The sequence below is a fragment of the Nyctereutes procyonoides genome, unplaced genomic scaffold (genome assembly GCF_905146905.1).
Source record: "Nyctereutes procyonoides isolate TBG_1078 unplaced genomic scaffold, NYPRO_anot_genome, whole genome shotgun sequence".
NCBI classification, from domain to species: domain Eukaryota; kingdom Metazoa; phylum Chordata; class Mammalia; order Carnivora; family Canidae; genus Nyctereutes; species Nyctereutes procyonoides.
Window position 1 is genome coordinate 55679714 of NW_026575126.1, and position 20793 is coordinate 55700506.

At 47.9% G+C, this 20793-nt stretch overlaps 1 protein-coding gene across 3 annotated transcripts; it reads left to right on the top strand.

Moving 5' to 3' along the window:
• Positions 1-186: 186 nt before the first annotated feature.
• Positions 187-20372, top strand: UBFD1 (ubiquitin family domain containing 1). Of its 3 annotated transcripts, none has more exons than XM_055339670.1 (7): positions 187-385; positions 568-900; positions 1833-2041; positions 5295-5360; positions 5511-5616; positions 9435-9517; positions 19409-20372. In XM_055339670.1, the coding sequence occupies exons 1-7, from the start codon at positions 361-363 to the stop codon at positions 19508-19510; spliced, it is 924 nt and encodes a 307-aa protein (XP_055195645.1). In that variant the 5' UTR covers positions 187-360; the 3' UTR covers positions 19511-20372. The 3 variants fall into 3 exon arrangements, with proteins under 3 accessions (XP_055195645.1, XP_055195646.1, XP_055195644.1); XM_055339671.1 differs by lacking the exon at positions 19409-20372 and adding an exon at positions 14362-15968 and having other exon boundaries at positions 188-385; XM_055339669.1 differs by lacking the exon at positions 19409-20372 and adding an exon at positions 11989-12550 and having other exon boundaries at positions 190-385.
• The last annotated feature ends 421 nt before the right edge of the window (positions 20373-20793 follow it).

Genomic DNA, 20793 nt, shown 5'->3' on the forward strand with positions numbered 1-20793 from the left:
GCCAATCCGCATCTGCCACAGAGGGCGCAGCCCCGCCCCTTAAAGGTACAGGCCGTCTAGCCTGCAAACCCACGCCACCACCACCCCCCCGCGCCAGCGCAGCCGCGGCCCCATTCGGCCTCTAGGGGGCAGGATCCATCAAGCGGGCTGTTTCTCGGACCCGCCCCCCTCGGCTCTCTCGAAAGCTAAAGCGTGGCAGGGGCCGGGCCGGGGAAGCGGAGGAGGCGGGTCTCCATAGAAACGTCCACCTGTTTCCGGCCAGGCTGTGCGAGATTAGGGGCTGCTGCGGGGGCCAATCTCAGCTAACTCGCTTTTTCCCGGCGGCCTTTGCGGGAGCGGTGGGTGTTGTACACAATCATCATGGCGGCGGCCGGAGCCCCGGATGGTGAGTGTGGCGGGGGTGGCGGGCGCCGGGGTTGGGCCCAGGTGAAGCGGGCCTCCGGGAGGGATGCGGCCCTGGGCGCTGGGGAGTATCCTGGCTCGGGAGGGGAGCTTCGGCGGCGCCCGTGCAAGGTTCGCTCCCAGGCCCAGCCTGCGGCGAGCGCCCACCCCCTAACCCCCTTGCAGGCATGGAGGAACCTGGCATGGACACGGAGGCCGAGACGGTGGCGACCGAGGCCCCCGCGCGGCCCCTGAACTGCGTGGAGGCCGAAGCCGCGGCGGGGGCGGCGGCGGCCGAGGACTCCTGCGCGGCGCGAGGCAACCTGCAGCCAGCCCCGGCCCAGCCCCCTGGGGACCCTGCGGCCCAGGCCTCGGTCAGCAACGGCGAAGACGCCGGCGGCGGCGCCGGCAGGGAGCTGGTGGACCTGAAGATCATCTGGAACAAGACTAAACACGACGTGAAGTTCCCCCTGGACAGCACAGGTTCCGAGCTGAAACAGAAGATTCACTCGATTACAGGTAATCGCCGCGGCGCTGTCAGCGCCGGGCAGCCTTCCCCACCCCGCCTGCGGATTCCTAGTGCTCCTACTGTGGGCACGCACTGACCACTCTCTTGGCATCCGCTTCCTTAATGCTTAGAACAGGTCTCCGGGGTAAGTGCAGGATTCCCATTCTTCAGATGGGGAAAATGAGACCCAAGATCAAAGAGCTAGGAAGTGGCTGAGCTGAGATTCAAGCCCAGGTCCGAATCTTAGGCCCAGACCTATAATCAGTGCCCCAAACATCTCTAATGAAAATCATCAGAGGCACATGTTAAATTTACAGCTTCCAAACCCTCTTCCCTGGAGAGTTTGATTCAGTGGCTCTGGAATGTGGCCAGAAATGTATTTTTAGCAAATCTCTCGGGTGATTCTCATAAGGGAAATTTAGGAAGCATTGCTCTTGACTGTCATTTGGCCCTTTCACAGATCCTCCTATTTAGTTTTTAGTTTTGTTTTGTTTACAGCACTTTGCCTGCTGAAAAAAATTTTTTTTCTTTTTTTTTTTTAGGTTTTGTGTAGCTTGTTAGCTCCATAAAGATAAGAACTTTATCCTTACCGGTTTCTGTATCACTTAGGCCTGTGGATTCTCACTTAGTATTTGCGTGATCAGAGGATTGAGAAACAACTTGGAATGAATGATAGCTAATACTATTGAACAATTAGTACCAGATACTGCGCTAGGTGTTCTGTTTGTTTTATTCCTTAATCCTTAAGAGGAGTCCACACACAAGAATATATTGCCTTCACAATATAAAATTTTGGAAACCGGTTCAGAGAGATTATGAGTTACCCGAGTGCGCAAATATGGTGGCAAATATTCATTGGAAATATTGTGTCTGTTGCCACACTGCTGTGGTCTAGATACGTTTTTCATCCCTTCCTTTCACTTGTCTCCTACCTCTTCCCAAGGTCTCCCTCCTGCCATGCAGAAAGTCATGTATAAGGGACTTGTCCCCGAGGATAAGACGTTGAGAGAAATAAAAGTGACCAGCGGAGCCAAGATCATGGTGGTTGGCTCCACGATAAATGATGTTTTAGCTGTAAACACACCCAAAGATGCTGCCCAGCAGGATGCAAAGGCCGAAGAGAACAAGAAGGAGCCACTCTGCAGGCAGAAAGTGAGTTTGTCATGTGATTGCTAGTCTTGGGAAGTTGAGGCTTTGTCTTCTGGAGCCTTGGCTGGTTATATTCTCCCTAGAATAAGCTCCTTTTCGGACAGGGCCCATGATGGAAATTTATGGCAGCAGTTGGGTGCGGCTGGCTGTTGAGTGAAGGTGACAAGTACCTGAGATTTGCAACTTTGTCTCATCTGGCGGGTCAGTGTGTCTCAAGTCTATTTACTTTAGGATAAGATCTTTGTAAAGGCAGGCTTCAGACCAGGTATTGAAAGGAATCAGATGTGAGTTTTTCTCCTCTGTTTAGTGCCAGAAAAAAATGCCACCAGAATTAGAATTAACCCCACATGTTGTACAAGTGCTTACATTTGTTTTTTGGTTTGTGGTTTCCCCCAAGTCAACAAGCCATTTCTGGATAGCCATTGAACTCAGCATCTTTCAGAGGTTCCTCTAAAACTAACTTTTTCAGGAAGCCAAACGAAGCTGACTAGGAACATAACTACACCAGCTTTGGGTTTTTTTTTTTCCTCCTGGTCCATGAATTGGGGGCCTGATTTTTTCATATTCTTTTGCTCACTTTGGATGGAAGAGATCCAGCCTTGTCTTGTGCTCATTGTAGCCATTAAAATTCCTTTTGTAATTAGGAAAAGTGAGAGTATTTCACTACAGGGGGACTGTTTGGAAGAACCATTACTTGCAGTCTTACCACCCAGCAAACCCCGCTCTGTTGTCATGGAACCTCTTGGCCATGGTTAGCAGTTTTCCAGGAAAACAGATATTCTCAACCTGTTCCTGAGTAGAGTAAACCAATTTGGGGTTTTTTCGTTTTTTGTTTTGTTTTGCTTGTTCAGAGTAGATCAGTTTGAACCAAGATCAGTTTTAGTGACCCTAGGCACCAAGGCATATGGCTAACAGTGTGAGAAGGATAGTTTTGTGTTATAGGCCCATAATTCTCTATGTATGTTTCCAAAACTTGACCAGAATTAGTGTGAATATTCATAGTTTGCTCTAGAAATGTTAATGTGTTTGATGATAAGGTGCTGCCCTGGATCCTATAGAGGATAATGTATAAGGTGATCTTAAACTTTGTAGTCTTTATAAAGTTTGTAAGACTTGGGTTTTATAAAAATCTAAAACATCTGTCTGTAGGGTTTTAGGTAAGGAGTTGTGAGCCTGTATTAACATCCGAAAGGTATTTATTTGGACCTTTTCACCCTCAAATATGAGGTCAAAATGTAACCAATTGACTTTTCCATTTATCTGTTTTCGCTGCCACGTATATGAAATTGCCAAATATGGGCAGCCCATGTGGCGCAGCGGTTTAGTGCCGCTTTCAGCCCAAGGTGTGATCCCAGAGACCTGGGATCGAGTCCCACGTCAGGCTCCCTGCATGGAGCCTGCTTCTCTGCCTGTCTCTGCCTCTCTCTGTGTCTCTCATGAATAAATAATAAAGTCTTAAGAAAAAAAAATTGTCGAATGTGAGCTTGTCAGGGGTGACTGTGTGTTCCACTGATCACACCCTTGGAGCATTACATGCTTTTTATTTTTATTTATTTTAAGATTTTATGTATTTATTTGTGAGAGACACACAGAGAGGCAGAGACACAGGCAGAGGGAGAAGCAGGCTCCCTACAAGGAGCCAGATATGGGACTTGATCCCGGATACCGGGATCACACCCTAGCGGAAGGCAGACGTTCAACTGCTGAGCCACTCAGGTAGGCATCCCCATTACATGCTTTTTAAACAAAAGCTTTGAGTTACCAATGGCAGCTTAACAGCCTTCAATTGTTTTCCACAATGCAGAGAAAATTATTTCAAAAGGTGCTTGCAAAATAGTCGAATTAAGCTGTTAATCTCTGCTCCTCTGTTTTGTAGATGGCCAGTTATGAGGCCTAATGTGGCCTAATGAGAGGGACCCATTCTCCTGGCGTCTTGTCAGCGTGTTCAGGAATCTGGGGCTGATAACGTATGGGGAGCTTCTGCTAGCAGTCTGGCAGCATTGAGCGTATCCCCCTGCCAGAAGGTTTCTGCCGTGCCAGTGAGGGCTGCGAGTGGCTCATGACCACGTGATGGTTAAATTCGGTAGAGTTGCCTCCCTTCACCCACTCACTGCTCCATGGTTTCGGCCTTACCAAATAGTGACCTAGAAAGCCACAGGTGGAGAGGAGACAAGCTCAGGCATTTGGGCTGCTCAAGAACTGTTTTAGGGAGCTGTGAGCCTAATGACAAACCTTAACAGGGCTACCTCAACACCGTCCCCCCCCTCCCCGGGGGGAGGACAGAGTCAGAGGCTTGTTAACTTCAGTCTGCAGGGTAATGGGCATTTTTTTTTGAAACTATGTCTCTCCTGGCTTTCTGTTTAGCTGAGGTTGAGGGTGAGGCTGACTTCTGCAGTAGTCTGGGTTTCCATATGTTGAGGAAATGCCCCTTGTAGGCAATTAGGCTGACATTGTGATAAGGAGTTTCAGCTGACGGAAATGGCTGTCATTTTGTACCTACCAGGAGGACAACACACTTTGTGGTTCACTTTAGCCTAATGCTTATGCCTTTCAGTGGCTTTTTTGTTGTTGTTTTTTTTTTGTTTTTGTTTTTGTCAGAGGAGAGGATAGAGTTCATTTGAATGAGTAATCTGGAAACCTCAGTTACTCTAGAACTTTGATGTCTAAAATGGCAGCCACATAAAGCTTCTTAAAATTCAGTAAAATTGGGAATTTAATTCCTCAGTCATCCTAGCCACATTGCAAGAGCTTTGCAGACACAAGTGTCTCCTGGCTGCTGTTTCAGATGGCACAGATGTAGGACATTTCTTTTTTTTTTTTTTATTTTTTTTTATTTTTTTAAAGATTTTTCTTTTTTTTTTTTTTTTAATTTTTTTTTTTTTTATTTTTTTTATTTACGATAGTCATACAGAGAGAGAGAGAGAGGCAGAGACACAGGCAGAGGGAGAAGCAGGCTCCATGCACCGGGAGCCTGACGTGGGATTCGATCCCGGGTCTCCAGGATCGCGCCCTGGGTCAAAGGCAGGCGCCAAACCGCTGCGCCACCCAGGGATCCCAGATGTAGGACATTTCTATCATCAGAGACCTTGCTGCCTGACAGCACTGCTCTTTAATGTCAGAGAACCCATAATCTGTACCCATTAAAAGCTTTTGAACCAAAACACAAAGGCTTTCTTCCTCTTTTTCGGAAAGGTAGTAACACGACTAAGATGCCGTCAGTTGTTTGATTGATGATTTTTTCTGACTTACGTTGTAGCAACACAGGAAAGTGTTGGATAAAGGAAAACCCGAAGATGTGATGCCATCTGTTAAGGGTGCCCAGGTAAGCTGGACTCCTTCATGAGCATTCTGAAAATGAATCAGTCCTCGCTTGTGCCTTCCTGAGGTTCCTGTGATCATGTCCCCATGTCCTGTGCCTTGTCCTTCCTTGTCTTTGTCTCCGGTCTCTATCACTGTGTTCTTTTGCCTCCAGGAGCGCCTGCCGACGGTACCCTTATCTGGCATGTACAATAAGTCCGGAGGCAAAGTGAGGCTCACCTTCAAGCTAGAACAAGACCAGCTGTGGATCGGCACTAAAGGTAGGTTCCTGGCCTCTGCCCCTTCCTGGCTTGCTGCCTCGGGCACCCAGCAGCACTTGGTCTTGGGTGCAACTATGCTCCTCCTGAGATCTCTCTTCACTGTGCTTTGCGTGCTCTTGGCTTTTTGTCTTTGCTTCTAGATGGCTCACCTTCTGTTTGGACCCTTTTCCCTCATTCTTTTCAGTCTTCTGTCAGGGCCGATCCATCAACAGTGGCTCTTCACTCTGTACCCAAAACCAGAGGTCCCAGAGATTTTTGGATTTCTGCACGTTCTGTAAAAACCAAGAAATTTCACTTGATCTGATGTGGGGGTTTTGGGGCTTCTCTTGAAAACTAAACAAAACAAAAAAGTCTAGCTATTCTGGATCTGCATTCTCACCTGGCAGCGATCAGCTGGAGCCAAGTAGTAGGTTCAGATGAGCCATGCCACAGTGCTTCCTGTCCGCGTACTCTGTATGGAATCAGCTTTGTTCACGTCCTGTCACCTGCCTGACCCCTGGAGGTCAGAGTCTGTCCCCGTGCTAGGTATGTTTTCCTCGTACCGAGGACCTGCCCCTCCTTCCCTCCCTGTTTGTGCTCTGCCTGCCTCTACCTCCCTCTGCCTGTGCCTAGTGGGACGGACTTGCTGCTTGCTGTTGGCTGGGAACTGTTTCTGACTATCCTCCCCCACTGTTCCCCCAGACGGTTCAAAGTCTTGTCAGTTACACTCCAAAATTATCTGTGTCCCTTTTTTTTTTTTTTTTGCCACTCTGTTGTGCCAGTTCAGACAGACTCTTTGCAATCTTAAACTTGGTTTGTTAAAGCAAGTTAACCTATTTCCCTGCCCTGTGTTCTGTTCTGTCCTCCCTGTCTTCCTCCCTGGTTACCCTGCTCAAAAACTTTTGGCTCTTCAGGCCAAGTTCAAATGCCTAAACGCAGCATCCAGTGTTGTCAAATTTTGGACCTGGCCTTCTGCCCTGCTTGCCCCATTTACATGCTCTGGGCTTCAGCTGCATCAACCTGCAGTTTTCACCGTGCTCTGCACGGCCCAGCATCTTTGCTACTACCAGGCCCTTGCCTGGAATGCTTTCTTCCCATTCCTTGTTGTTGAGAGATTCCCCCAAAGCCCTACTTAAATGTCCTCTCCTAATGAAGCCGTCCCCGACTCCTCTCCCACCTTCCAAATGAAGTCCTCCTGCTTCTGTTCATAGAGTGTTCCATTTACATCCCCAGAGCACTCATTCCTCCCTAACTCATTTGTCCGGAGGGAACCGAACGTGCCTAATTCACCTGATTCTTGTCAGCACTGTAGGTGTTCAGTGTTAGAGGTAAACGCTAAAGAGAAGTTTAGGGGGTCCCATCACATGAGGTTAGCTGGTTCTAGGCACAGACCATCCGGTAGGACTCTGCTTCAAGTGGGACTTCAAGTTTTCTGAAAGGGAATCAGTGGGGCTATGGGATGTGAAGTGTTTTTATCATTCCAAATGCCGACCCAGGCATTCTCGTTTGTCGCTCTAGGCTGGTTCTTAAAGTGAACAAAGACCAAAGTGCCAAAAGCGCAGGAGTTTTCTCATGATTTTGTGATAACTTGCTGTGTGTCCTTCATTTCACCCTCGCTTCTAACTTCGTGGTTAGAGCAAGTGTTGCAGAGCACGGGAGGGCTTCCCTCCGTGTTCCAGTGGGCCTTCGAATCCTTCCCTGGGTACATGCTCTTGTTCCCCTCACCCTGAGCTGCCCTGCTGCTCTCAGACCCCTCCTCGCCCATGACTTTGTAGGCGATTGGGCTTAGTTCTCCGTTGTCTCGCTGACTTCCCCATTGCCTGCCTCTTCCTTGACCTCCACTTTCTCTCCCAGGCGGTCTAATGGAAGGCAGCTGCTAGGGCTGGTACAAGGAGTCACCTGTGGGCTGGGAGGATGGGGGCCAGTGGCAGAGGCCTGCAGGGGAGGCTGGATGAGGATTACGCCTGCAAGTGCTCTTTGGTTCCTCGGGAAATGTTGCCCTGTTAGGAGGTTGTGTAGGAAGCCCGACCTCACCGCAGGCCTGAACCAGAACCTCCCGTACCTGTGGTGGAGGTTTTATCTCCCTTGGCAAGAAGGCACTCGAAAGAACTTTGACATGTTGGAGTTTCCAAGCTTTTGAAAGCCTCCTTTCTCACCAGGAGCGTGGCTTAGGACTACTTTGTTCACGGGCAACAAGGCTGAGGTTTGCATTTGAACAGATCACTGGACCAGCATAATGTCAGGCACTGTTCTCACTGGCCCAGGAGTCTTGGCATCTGAGTGTCAGAAGCACCCTCCCAGTAGGACAGCTTGTTCTGGGAGTTGGCCGCCAGCCACCGGCTTCATCTTTCCACTGGCAAGAAGCTGCTGTGAAGTGACCATCCCAGCAGCTGGTTGGCCTCTTTCTTGGGGTGGGGAGGGCACTTTACCCAGTGACACTCAGGGGTTCCTCCTTGCAGCTTAGACTCTCGGTGGTGGCTTGTGGAGGAGGTAGTCCTCACAGCCTCAAGCTCCCAAGCTAGTAGAATCAGCCTTAGGCAGGAAACGCAGATGGGAGGAGCCACCGGGGGAGCCCATGCCCTGTGCATAGTGGGGCTGTCCAGCTTGATCCAGCTCATTGCTGTCACTCAGGAATGTGGGCCCAGGATGGGGTTTTTAAGAGAAGCCAGAAATTTATCTTTTTGAGTGGAATCTCTGGACGTTTCAAGGTGGCCGGTGTTTTAAACAGTTTTGATCTTAAAAACAGCTGCTGGTCAGGTCCTGCCCGTGGGTCACTGTTTTAGAGCCACTGAAAGTCACAACCTGAATGGACATCTTCACGTCCGTTCTCCCCACTACCCGTTTTTCAGACACCAAGGCCCATGGGCTAGAAGTCAAACGTCTCCAGTCACCAGCTAGGCTAGAACCCAGACCTCTGAATTCCGGGTCCATTTTGTCAACTCCTCCATTGGCAGATTCTCCCTCTTCCAGATTTTTCTCTGCAGAGGCTGTAGTGGGTTTTCTCTGACTTGATTTAACTTGGCTTAGAACTTCCCCCATCCCTGCTGTGTCTGCTGTTCCTGGGGGGGTGGGTTCTTGTAGCGCAGGTACTGCGCCCCCCCTTCTGCCTCCTGCCCCACGCTGTGGGACTGGGCTTACTTCCTACGGGCTCTTCTCACTCCTGCCATCCTTCACTGCCACCTCTCTCTTACCTGCCATCCTTAAACTTGCTGCAAAATGTCTTCTGCTCCCCTTTACCCATGATAAGTGGTACCTTTAAGTACAATGAAAGGTTGTAAATGTTTAAGAGCACTTTCTCAGGTGTGTGTTTATGGAGGGTGGGGAACTGGGAGAGGGAATGGGGCGGGGGGTGGGAGGGCAAGTGAGGAGGAGGATGGGATAGAGACTAGTCTGAAAGCCCTAAGCACTCCCTGCCCCTGCGAGCCACGGGGGCATGCTGTTGCCTTTGTTCTTGGTCCTCTTGACTGTCCCTCCCCCAGGCGCCAATGACCTTAGTCAACGTGGGGCTCGGGCAAGAAGGCTGCAGTGGAAATCCTTGGGTATTTTTAAATTGCCAGACTTTTAAAAATACCACCAGGAAGGTGCTCACTCTGCTCCCAGAGACCTTTAATATATGCCCTGGGCAAGTCTTGTTCCCCATTTGCTCCCAAGAAGTTCCCAACAGCCAGGCAAAGCTCTGGGTGCACTGGTCAGAAGACCCCGTCCCGTCGTCCTTAGAGCACGTGGGAGACTTGCGATTACAGTAGATCCCCAGAGCCACCAGCCCTGATGAGGGACTGCAGAGTCACAGGAGTGGACAGGAGGGCCTTTGAGTAATCACTGTAATCCCTCTCAACTAGAGCGGACTGAGAAATTGCCCATGGGCTCCATTAAAAATGTGGTCAGTGAACCTATCGAAGGACATGAAGACTACCACATGATGGTAAGTAGCCCGGCGTGGTTTAGCCTCTCACTGCACTCCTGCTTCTGCTCAGCTAGCAGGGAATGGAGTTCTAACTGAGCTTTCTTAACTGAAGAAGTGAGCTCAATATTCAGAAGATGCAGTCTTAAGACCCTCACGTTTTCTTCATCTTCTTTGAACTCAATCTGTGACCTATTCCTAAGTTTATTTTGCAACACCCACCGCTCCCCTCCCATCAGTTTAAAGGGGATATGTTTTATATCTTTACCTTCCTCTTCTATGTAATATTTTTGTCTTTAGATCAGGAAAATAAACACAAAGAGGAGGATTGGCTTGTGGGTTTTCATTTTAACTTTTGTCCTGTGTATAAAACAAAATCTCCCACTAGCCTTGGCATTTGTGAGGACACCGGGTGGTCCCCTTCCGTGGAAGTGGTACTCTTCTCAGGCAGCAGCCATCACGTGGCTGAGGACACCACGGGGAGGAGGGGGTCCATGGTCATCATTTGCATGGAGGTGTACTCTAAAGAGAGCAGGCTATTCTTTCCAAGACAGAACGTTTGGAGGTACTCCCCAGGTTCGTACAGAACAAAGCCAAGAATTCAGTGAGGCAGTGCATGGAGCAGCTTAGGCAAACTCCTGCATTTTCCCAGCACTGTTAGGAGGGGCCACTTTAGGAGTCCAGTTTAGTTATTTGAACCCCAAAGTCACTATGATCACTATAACAGGGACCCGACCTGAGCCAGTAGTAAGCTGGGGGGAGGCAGATATTTGAGCAGCAGCTAACAGCGCTGTAGCTGTGTCGGCCCCGTTCCAGGGACAAGGAGCAGCAAGTGGCTTGACCTGTGCATCGGTATTGGAAAAGTTCCCTGCAGAGGGAGGTGTTGGAAGATCCCAGTGAAAGGGGGCTGGAGTTCTGGAGGTTCTCTCTGGGAGGATGGCAGGTCTCCTGGCTCGAGGGAAAAGTCAGACAGGCCCCTCCCTTGCCCTGTTGGTGTGTGTCCGCTCAGAGGCGCTAAAGCCAGGCCCTGGCTGGGGTTGCAGGCTGCAGGCTGCAGCAGGGCTCCTGGATGTCCTGGGAGTGGCAGCGTCCAGGGGGCTGCTTGCAGGCCCTCTGGCAGCCCTTCACCCCTCGTCCTTAAAGGGTGGCAGACAGATTCATTCTGCCTACTTGGTGATTTTTCCTGTTGACAAAGTCGGCTTCTAGATGTTTTTAGCTGAGCCCCTTCACTCCCTTTTGGGTCTTTCCTATTACCTGTTTGCCCTGTGGCATTCGCAGCCCCACTTTTCAGGCAGCCGGAGTGGGGTTCCCAGAGCGGACCATTTCAGACGTCCTTTAAGAAAGCAGTTTGGATGGCTAACACTTTAATACTCAGTTCAGAAGCTTATCTTTCGGGTCATTTCTGGTGGAGAGTGGTCGTGATCGTCCCTTGTCTTTCCTCAATGCCATGAAGTGGCACCTCAACCTCTTTCTGAATGAAAGTCCTTTGCTCAATTTGCAGATGCCATTTCAGTAGCTAGATTAATGGTATCCTAGCTCACATTAGAGAGGGATGGCTGTGCTTTTCATTCTTAGAGAAACATTTAAAAATGCAGAAGAGAACAGAGGAGAGTTGAACAAACCCATATATCCATCACTAAGAAATGACTTGTAAATATTTTGTGAATTGCTTTTAAACGGTTTTTTTTTTTTAAATAAAAGAAAATCTACCAACAGCGATTACGTCCCCATTGTCTTCCCCTCCCCCATTACCATGAGCATGATTTCTCACGTGGATCCTTCCCAGCTCTCTGCTTTTGTGTTCGTATAAGCCCATGGACGAGATACAGTACTGTTTTGTGTTTTTTCAGTTTTCGTAAATGGTATCATGGTATGTATCGTTCTGCAACTTGCTGGTTTTGGTTCAAAATTGTGATCTGTCTGTATTAACTGTAGATTCAGTTCATGCCTTTGAAAAATAATCCTGCATTCATTCAAATAGGCCACATCACTTTTAATTTTGCATTCCCTGACTGATGGATATGTAGGTTGTTTCCAGGTGGTTACCAGTCCTGACAGTGCTACTGTGAGCACCCCGATCTGTTTCTTTGTGCATGTGTGACAGTGTTTCTAGGGCAGTGGTTCTCAAACTGGTCTCTGGATCAGGAAGGACGACATCACTGGGGAATCTTGTTAGCAATGCAGATTCTCAGGCCCAAGACCTTCCCAAATCAGAAACTCTAGGGGGTGGAGTCCAACTGGTCTGTTCTAATAAGCCTTCCAGATGGTTCTGATGCACACTCATGTTTGGGAGCCACTGCTTTAGGGTCGGCTATGCTTAACCCTCCACCACCTTTTTTGGGGGGAGCGTGGGGGGGACCAGGAGAATGCTCTCCATGTGCAGTTTCTCCCTTCCCTTAGTTAATTCACTTCTCAGCCCTCATGTTTGTCGTGCTGCTTGCTCAGTCTCCCAACCTCTGAAGTACCGCTTGGTTTTCCTTTTTCCCTTCCAGGCGTTTCAGTTGGGCCCCACGGAAGCCTCTTACTACTGGGTGTACTGGGTCCCAACTCAATATGTGGATGCAATCAAAGACACTGTGCTGGGGAAGTGGCAGTATTTTTGAAAGCACTTTCACCTCTGGCCCAGGAGACTGACCCAAAGTGAAGGACATTGCTGGGAGAGGCCTGCAGCATCCCTGGATTTCAGAGTTCTGGGACTTTGTTCAAACAAACAAACAAAAAAAAAAACACAAAAAACCTATATCCACTCTAAGGCGATGTGGTGACTGAAGCCAGAGGTGATGTACTTTCACCATTAGCTTAATTTTAACTTAAAATCGCCGGTTCCCTTTTCTGGCAGTCAGCTTCATACCATTTTTAAAGTCAACACGGTGGAAATCAATAAATCTGAGTTCCGAACATATTGTGTGGAATACTCTTAAGTGTGTTTGAGAGTAGATCTACCAATTTTGTTTAGAAAGGAATGATCAAAAGCTTGCTGGTTTCCTTTTAATTTTTTTTTAAAACAATTTCAACTGAAATATTTTCATAAATCTTTGGTTGCAAACATTTGGACTGCGTTGTGATGAGTTGGGTTTTTGTTTTTATCCTTTTCGTATAAAATTGTATGCAAAATGAGGGTGGGTTAGTAAGCCATATTTTTCTGTCCATTGATTCAGATTTAATTCTTTTCCCTTTTTTATGTTCTCACTTCCTAGATTTGAATTTTTGTTTCAAAAACCCAAAGATGTCAGTTCCTGTTTTTGTACCTCATCAAAGCTTCCTCTCCTGGCCTTCCTCCCACCATGCTGCTGCTTAAAAATGCGCGGTGGGAGAGGAAGAGCTGTTTGGTCTAGGACAGGGAGCTGTCGCGCTTGCTGTGCTGTTTGTCAAGCAGCGGAGTATCTTACAGTGACTCCTGTCTAAACGTCTTGCCCCTTGGGCCCTGGTGTCTGCTGGTATCCTGGTTGTCCAGTGCCCTCACTGTTTGGCTTCAAGGCCCAACCTGGCATGGGTGTGCCTGGGCTACGCTGCCTAAAAGCCACAGTTCCCGGGCTGACAGATGCCTCTTCTAGGAGGAGCTGGATGGAAGACCGTATCTACAGCCATAGAGCCACAGGCCCAGATCTTTCTTTCTTTCAAAGTTCTGAGAAATTCTTAAGCAGTCCAATGATTATTTCAATTGTGCTTCTCCATTTGGTCCTTCTGCTCATGCATTATGTTCAAGTGTCCTTCATCCCAGGTTCAGAGATGCTGCCTTTCTCAATTAAAAGACATGTTGACCTAGTGGGTCGGCCGATATATTTAAACATCGAAAATGGGATAAATTGCTTTCGTGATTAGCTCACCCTCTTCTGGTTTTAGCCCTTACGTTCTTGGTACACGTGAGCTTCTGTTGTCTCCTTATGGCTCGATCGACTCTGACACGAGGGCGAGTCTCTTGGTGAATGATACCCTTTGTGCTCTTTGCTGTTTCTCTGCTGGCTGTCTTTGCAATTCTCCTCTCCCTGGCTGCAGACTCTCATAGTAAGGTTTGGCGAAAGATTTTCCAAACTTCACATTCTGGATTCTAGGCTGTTCCCCCTCATTCTGTGAAATGTAATTAGCATGTGTTCGCCTAAGATGACTATTCTTTGTGAGCCAGTTAATGATGATACTCTACGCCCTTCCCTTCCAAGCTGTAGTTCAGGAATCCAGCCCGTGTAGACAGACTTTGTGCTTTTCACGGTGTAGCCCATGCCCAGTTATACCTCTGGGCGGGGAAACCTACTCTTGCTTTTGTGGGGGGCACACGTACCATATGTGAAGTGTAGCATCCAAGAAACTGCCTGTTTGTCATCCCTTGAAGAAGGAGCAGTCACTGCAGCTTTTCTGTCCTCATTGGCCTGCAGTTCCTGGAGAAAAGGGCTTCTTTGCTACTTGTCAGAGCCTCCCTCTGCAGGACAGGCCCGCAGAGGAAATGATCACGTAGCAAGCAGAGGGTCCTCTTGGTTTGAATACTGCCCTTTTTGTTGGCCAGCGCCCCTGTCCTGGAGACGTATCCTGACAATGCCACACACACCCATTTTTGTTGTCGTGAAGCCAGTGTCTCCGTCCCCAGACTGGCCTCGCAGTGCTGCTCTCTCAGAGGCCCTTCCCGCCAGTCTCCTCGTTTGCCCTGTTTGGTGGGTGCCCATGCCGTCTGCCCTCCCTTCCTCCCAGTGAGAGCGTGTGTCCCCTTGTCTCCCTGCTCCCCAAGGGCCAAACTGCTTCTCATTCAGGCTGCTGTCATTTCTAGACAGGACCAAAGCCTGTGTGAGCCTTTTTCTTTTACGTAAAATGGTGCTTTTTCCTTACTTCAAGATACTATATATAAATAATAATGTCAATGACATCTTTTCGTACAGAGCCGTTGGAGTATTGCTTTACAGAGCTCAGTAAATTTGCTAGAACGATCTTGAGCTCTGGCTCCTGACCCTGTCTGCGTCGAGACCTTGCTGGGAGCCCTCGGGAAAGCAGAGGTGGACAGCACCAGAAGCCACTGGGAGAAGTATTTGACTTAGATCCACGTCTGGGTCACAGCAGTATTCACGGTTTTGTCACTCGGTCCCGTGAGCGGTCTCTTCCTTAACCTTGTTTACGGTCCAGAATGTACTGCCTAAATCCGTGTTAGTAAATGGAAGTCTTCATCCCCATAGGAGGCATCACAGTGTTCGTTTTTCCTCAGGATTGTTTCTCTGCACTTCCTTCCCTGTGGAGGGGGACGGGCTCCTTCCCCGGGGTCTTGCCCTCCCTTGCCATTGCAGGAGACATGCAGGTGGGTGGCATCAGGAGGAGCCGGTTCGAGGAGGAGCTCCTGCATGCAGGGAGCAGGCTAGAGGCTTGCCATCTCTTCTGTGCAGGGTGCTTCTCTGAGCCTCCTGAGGGCTGCTGCCTCTTCCAGGGTCTGTGCTGGCACTCCTCCTGCAGGTTTTGGCTAACAGATGTCAGGCCTTTCTTTCCCTCTCTGAGGCCACTTGGCAGAGTCACTACCAGGTAACCCCGGCCAGGGCCCAGGCAGATTTGCACAGCTCTGTCTCTGTCTGTCTGGGCCTCTGAAAAGCAGACTCGTGAGTTGCTGGACTCTCTGGGATGAAGTATTTTAATTGAAGCGGGGCCTTTGGCAAGTAGTGTTGGCTCTTTTTTGGCATGGTTGAACTGAGATAAGGGAGCCCTGGTGGAAAAAACAGCAGGGGCTGGCAAGGCCTTAGTAGCCTCCTTAGCTGCTGCTCTACCTTACAGAGGGCCAAAGAGACCGACTCTGCCACTTTGCCATGTCTCAGAAAAAGTTGCCATATTTCAGCCAGAAGGGACTTGCTTTCCTCTTTCTCTTCCTAACCATGTGCCTGGAGGCGCCATCCTGGACTCTTGCACTTGGCCTTCCCGTTCTTTGCTGGGGCAGCAAAGGGGAAGGGATAGACACCGTGTGCCAGGGCCGTGTAGGGCAGGCTTTCTTTCCACCCCGACTTCTGGGGGAGACCTTTCTCTTGCTCCTTGCTGCTCTGTTCATGCCTGTTGTCTTGGAAAAGGGTGGTCCCTTTGTCTTAAGGCTCTGTGAGGAAGTCCTCTCCAGTCAGGATTGGCACCTGTTTCCTTCCTAATAGGGCCGGGTGGCCTCTCTGAAGTTACAGGTGGTCAGGAGCCCTCCAAAGTGCAGAACATCTGGCACATCTACCTGCCAGGCTGGGTGGTTCTACTGCTTTCTAAATTTCTAAAAAAAAACCTCTTTCCTTTTCTTTCTTAAAGAGTTCTGCAGAATTATTTGACAATATACGTAAGTACCATGTTTCCTTGTGGTGTGCGCTCTGTTCTGGTTTCTGTTTTTAAATCAAATGCCTGTTTGGGAGGAGATGAACGTATTTAGTCTATTAGATCTGCGCTGCTGGATTTTTTTTTTTTTTAAAGTGTAACCTTGACTAGCTGTCTTATTGTTTATCCTGTAAGATTAGTCTATCAATTAAAGTTTGATAATTAATTGCGTCTCCTTTTCCTTCCAATTTTTCATGCGCCTAATCCATACTGGGGATTGACCAATATTTGGGATGGGCCTGGGGCTGGTTGTTTTGTTTTGTTTTGTTGCCAGCTGTGGTCTACTCTATTACTGTCTATTTATTTGGCTTAAAGCATATTCAAATTTGTTCCTGTGAAATACAATCGATACACTGATTTTGTTTTTTGTTTTTGTTTTTGTTTTTTACTGTGTTAGCCAAAACAACCAACTTGTCAGACACCCTCGAGTTAGGGCAGCCTTCTTCCCATGTTCTAGTGTCAGAGGGAAACTGCCTTCCTGTCCTTATACCTTCTGACTGCTGCTTCATGTGACTTTGCCTGGCCATTTGGCCTTCGAGGGCATGTTTAATAAAACGCTGAGATGGAGCTACAGACAGCTCTTGGGGCAAGCTGCAAAGACCCAGGGGTAGAGGTGGGGTGGGGGAGATCTATTTCTAAAAACAGGACAAAAACAGTCCTTGCCATGAAGAGTCATATAGTTTTCACAACTGGTTCTGACCTGGTACCACCCACCCTTGGCGTTTTTTTTTTTTTTCTTAGCATCATTTCAGAATTGAGATACTATCAGATTCTTAAGGATCTGTTGTATAGGGGAGAGGGGTGGATGGGGACTGTGCCATGTGCTGCACATTGGCTGATGCCCACCTGGAGAATCTCAGTACAGAGGGTGCTTCTGGATTTTATCCCAGGTTTGAATGCTTAGTTATTTCAGGCACCTTCAGACTAATAGGATGATCGACCGTCCTCAGATGGAGAATGGGATAAACTCTAGCCTGAATATCTTACCGTACCTTCTGGGGAGATGTGTGGCATTCTCTCAGCAGTAGTAGTAGTAGTAGAACCCTTTCTGCAGTAGGGATCCCGCAAACAGTCATTACGGCAGGAGGCAATGACTGCTTCCTACTCTTGCTCAAGAGGTGCTCTGGTGAGCCCATCCATGCTGTGGGAAGTTGACATGCTTCCCACCCATGAGCTCTCTGCCAACACCACTTGGCTTCTTTGAACCAGGATTAACCCCTCTGGCTCTCCCTAGTTTATTAAGGCTCATTTTGATCTGAAGCCTTGTTAGCTTTGATCTAGAACCTTTGCTGCTGTTCACCCTATTTCATAACTCTGAATTCTCAAGTTTCTTGCTTCTGTTTTACCCCTCTCAGCCTTACCTAATTTTAATTCCTCACTGTTTCCCTTTTTGTTTTGGTTATTTTCAAATCTACAGAAAGTTGAAATATACTACAGTGACCACCTCCTACTTTACACCAAGTCCACTAGTTGTTAAAATATTAACCACACACACTTGCTATCTTCCCCAGACACATGCACTTTATTTTGCCGGAACGTTTGACAGACATGCAGGCATTGTGACATTGAGCACTCCTCTCCTCAGAATGACACTGTCACACCTTAGGCATAACACCGTTGTCTCGCCCAAGAAAAATACCAGTTCAATAATAACCTGATACACAGACCAAAATATCTTATAGAGCTAGTTTTTTCCAACTGGTTTTTAAAGATTGATTTATTTGAAAGAGAGTGTGTGTGCACACACAAGCATGAGCAGAAGGGGCAGAGAGAGAGAATCTCAAGCAGACTCCCTGCTGAGTGCAGATCTCAGGACCCTGAGATCATGACCTGAGCCAAAATCAAAGAGTTGTTTAACTGACCGAGCCACGAAGATGACCCTGTTTTTAAATCTTTACCCCAATCTTGTGTTTTTTTCAATACCGTTGGTAGTTTTTGTTATTGCTAATCTTGTTCCCCCCCCTTAAAGTTATTTTCCTCCTATATTTCTTTCATTTTAATTTTCACTGTGAACCTCCTGATCTCTTCCTTTCGTGTCCTGAGTCTTGCTCTTTTTGAATGTCCTGCCTTTTTCATGATTGGTCAGAGCTATGGTTCTGAGGAGGCGCCTGGGAAATGGCACCTCACGGCCAGAATCCTCTCATCCACTGATCACTCTGCTCCCCTCCCACATCTAAGTCAAGGACTCACAGATTCCAAGGCTCCAGGACTCAGAACTCTTGATTTTCGGTGACAGTCTTGATTCACATGATGTAGGCAAAATGATTTGGCTCATGTAACCCGAAAATCCAGAGTCTCAGACTTCGCCCAATGTGGGCACTTAAGTCAGGTTGTCAGCTAACTCCGGACTCTGCTTTTCCAGGTGGAGCTCTTAATTGGCTTGTTGCTCTTGCCCTCCACAAACACACAAACGTGGCAACCTTAGCATCTAAGGCATGTCCTAGTTGACGTCTATTCATCGTGAGTCTGGGGCTTTCAAACACTCCAAACTGTAGAAAATGGAGCAGCTTTGGCAGGCCACCTAGCAGGGTTTGGGCTAGATGCCAAGCCAGTGCTACTTGGTAAGGGGCTTGCTCCAAACACTGCCTTCAAGCCTTGTGACTTCAGCTCCTGAAGGGGCTTACCATGTGCCAGGGGCTGGGTCAAATTATGCATGTGCGTTCTATTGCCAGCCCTTTGCCACATCCTTGTCACCCCCACTTTATCCATTAGAGGACACGGGCACAGAGAAGCTAGTGGCTTAGGCAGGCTTGCGCGCCTGCCAGTGACTAAGGCTCCCACTGGAACCTGGTTTTGCCTCTAGTTAGTCAGTGCTCTGGATAGCACCCTGTTGTTGAGAACTGAGGAAAGAACTCGGCTACTTTGTTTTCTTTTGTATATTTCTTCTTTCTGGGGGTTTAGCTGTATGTTTTAAGGGCACTAACTTGTGCCTGTAAGTTCTATTTTTAAACTTTGAACCCTGACATCTGTTTATTCATCCACTGCAATGTTAAAAATGAAAACAGTAATGCATGTACTTGCTCAAAGAACTTCTAGTGGTAGGTAATCCTCTCACTCAGTTCTCAGCTCTGGTCAGCCCTTGAAGGAGGTAAACTTCACTTTAGGCTTACACATCCCAGGTCAAGTCATTCTCACTTCAAGCCGGTAAGGCTGAAGGCTTAACTGTGGGGACGTTGAAGCTGGAGGGGGCCAGCTCCAGACACTCAGACTCCAGCCCCGCGGCTCCAGTCCAGAGTTTTTCTTCAGCTCTTGCTGGTTATCTGTCATTTGCTTGGGATCCTACAAACAAATCCAGCACAGTCCCCAACTGAAATTCTATCAGCCTTCCATCTGATCCGCCTCCATTCCCTGTTTCAGACAGTAACTCAGGCAGCACCCAAGCCATCTACTTGAGATCCTAGGCTCACTGCCCTTTTCAGCTGACCAACCGCTGCCATTTTTACTCCCAGAGTATCTTTTGAGTCCATCCCTTACTATCCCAACCCCCAAATCTGCATTTTTCTTATGAGTTCTTCCAGTAACCACATCCATCCCCTCAGGCCACCCTTGGCACACATACCTAGCAGTGTCTGAGGCCAAGTATATCTGACTGTGTCTCCCCTGCAGAAGATCCTGTCAGCACCTGCTGCCGACACGTTCCAGACCGAAGCCCTCCTTTGTGACCTGATCCCAGCCACAGCCGGAAGCCACGGGCAACCCCGCCCATGAGTTCATGCTGTAGCAATGTCCCAGACTGAGCAAATGGGCATCCTAACCCCTCTCTTGGCGCATGCCACTCTCCTGCCTGCCTGGCTAGCTCCACAGAGCCTTAGGAACTCGGCTCAGACCTCAGAAACATCAGCGCCTCTGCTACTGCTATTCCCTCCTGTTTTCATGTACTTTTTTTTTCTTTAATATTTTTAAAACATTTTTCAATAAGCTCTGCACCCAGTGTGGGGCTTGAACTCATGACCCTGAGATCGAAAGTCACATGCTCTATGGACTGAGCCAGCCAGGTGCCCCATTCACATACTTTTAGGTATCAGTTTTATTTTTCATTTGTTGCACAATACAATACTTATAATTTTTTTAAAGATTTATTTTAGGGAAAGCAGTGGAGGGAGCAGAGGGAGAGAGGAATATCAAGCCTACTCCCCAGTGAGCACAGAGCCCAACATGGGGCACGGATCCCATGACCCCGAGATCATGACCTGAGCCAAAATCCAGAGTTATTTAACTGACTGAGCACGTAGGTGCCCTGGTATTTATAATTTAAAAAATACTGATTAACAAAAACAAGCCAGTGTATTTCTGCCATTTCATGATAATCATTACAAACATTTTGGTATGTGTTTTATAGAGATGGGATCATGCTATTTATAATGTTTGTATTTTTAAAACACTGATCTTTCCGTGTCATTGTATCAAATTGTTTCTATCTAGCCAATCTCATGTGGTTAGATATGGATCTGTACGCCATCCGTATATTCTTTGTTAGGTGTATCATGAAATTTTTTAGTTTGACAACAAACCACACAGTGGAAGGAATATGCACACACATGCCTGTCCCCTGGCTGCCAGTTAACATTGTGCAGTTTCACTTTTTTTTTTTTTTTTTTCCCTGAACCATCTGAAAGTTACCCAGAGACCTCTTGATGCTTTACTCAAGTGTTATTAAGTCTCTAACCCCTGAGAATAAGGTCTGGTACATAACGCTGATATTAGACCTGAAAAATCAAACGTATGTCACCTACATACAGTCGTTTTCAAATCATTTTTTCCCAAGTCCTTTCACATTCCCTGAAATTTGACATATCTCTGGTCCCTTTTAATTTAGAATAGTTACCCAGTCCTTTTTTCTCCATGATACCTTCTAGATTCATTTTCTCATGATCAGATTCAGGTCAAATGATTCCAGCCAAGCCCAGAGGTGACATTCCTCTTGGCTCATCAGATAAGGAGCTGCGGTGCTTGTTGTGTGACTTCCGATGCTGATTAGGGTGTATCACACA

Excerpts from the sequence above, each read along its gene's own strand:
- UBFD1 (XM_055339669.1), top strand. The coding sequence starts at position 361 with ATGGCGGCGGCCGGAGCCCCGGATG. Across the intron at positions 386-567 it reads GGCGGCCGGAGCCCCGGATG|GCATGGAGGAACCTGGCATG; the intron begins GTGAGTGTGGCG and ends ACCCCCTTGCAG. Across the intron at positions 5,361-5,510 it reads CATCTGTTAAGGGTGCCCAG|GAGCGCCTGCCGACGGTACC; the intron begins GTAAGCTGGACT and ends TTTTGCCTCCAG.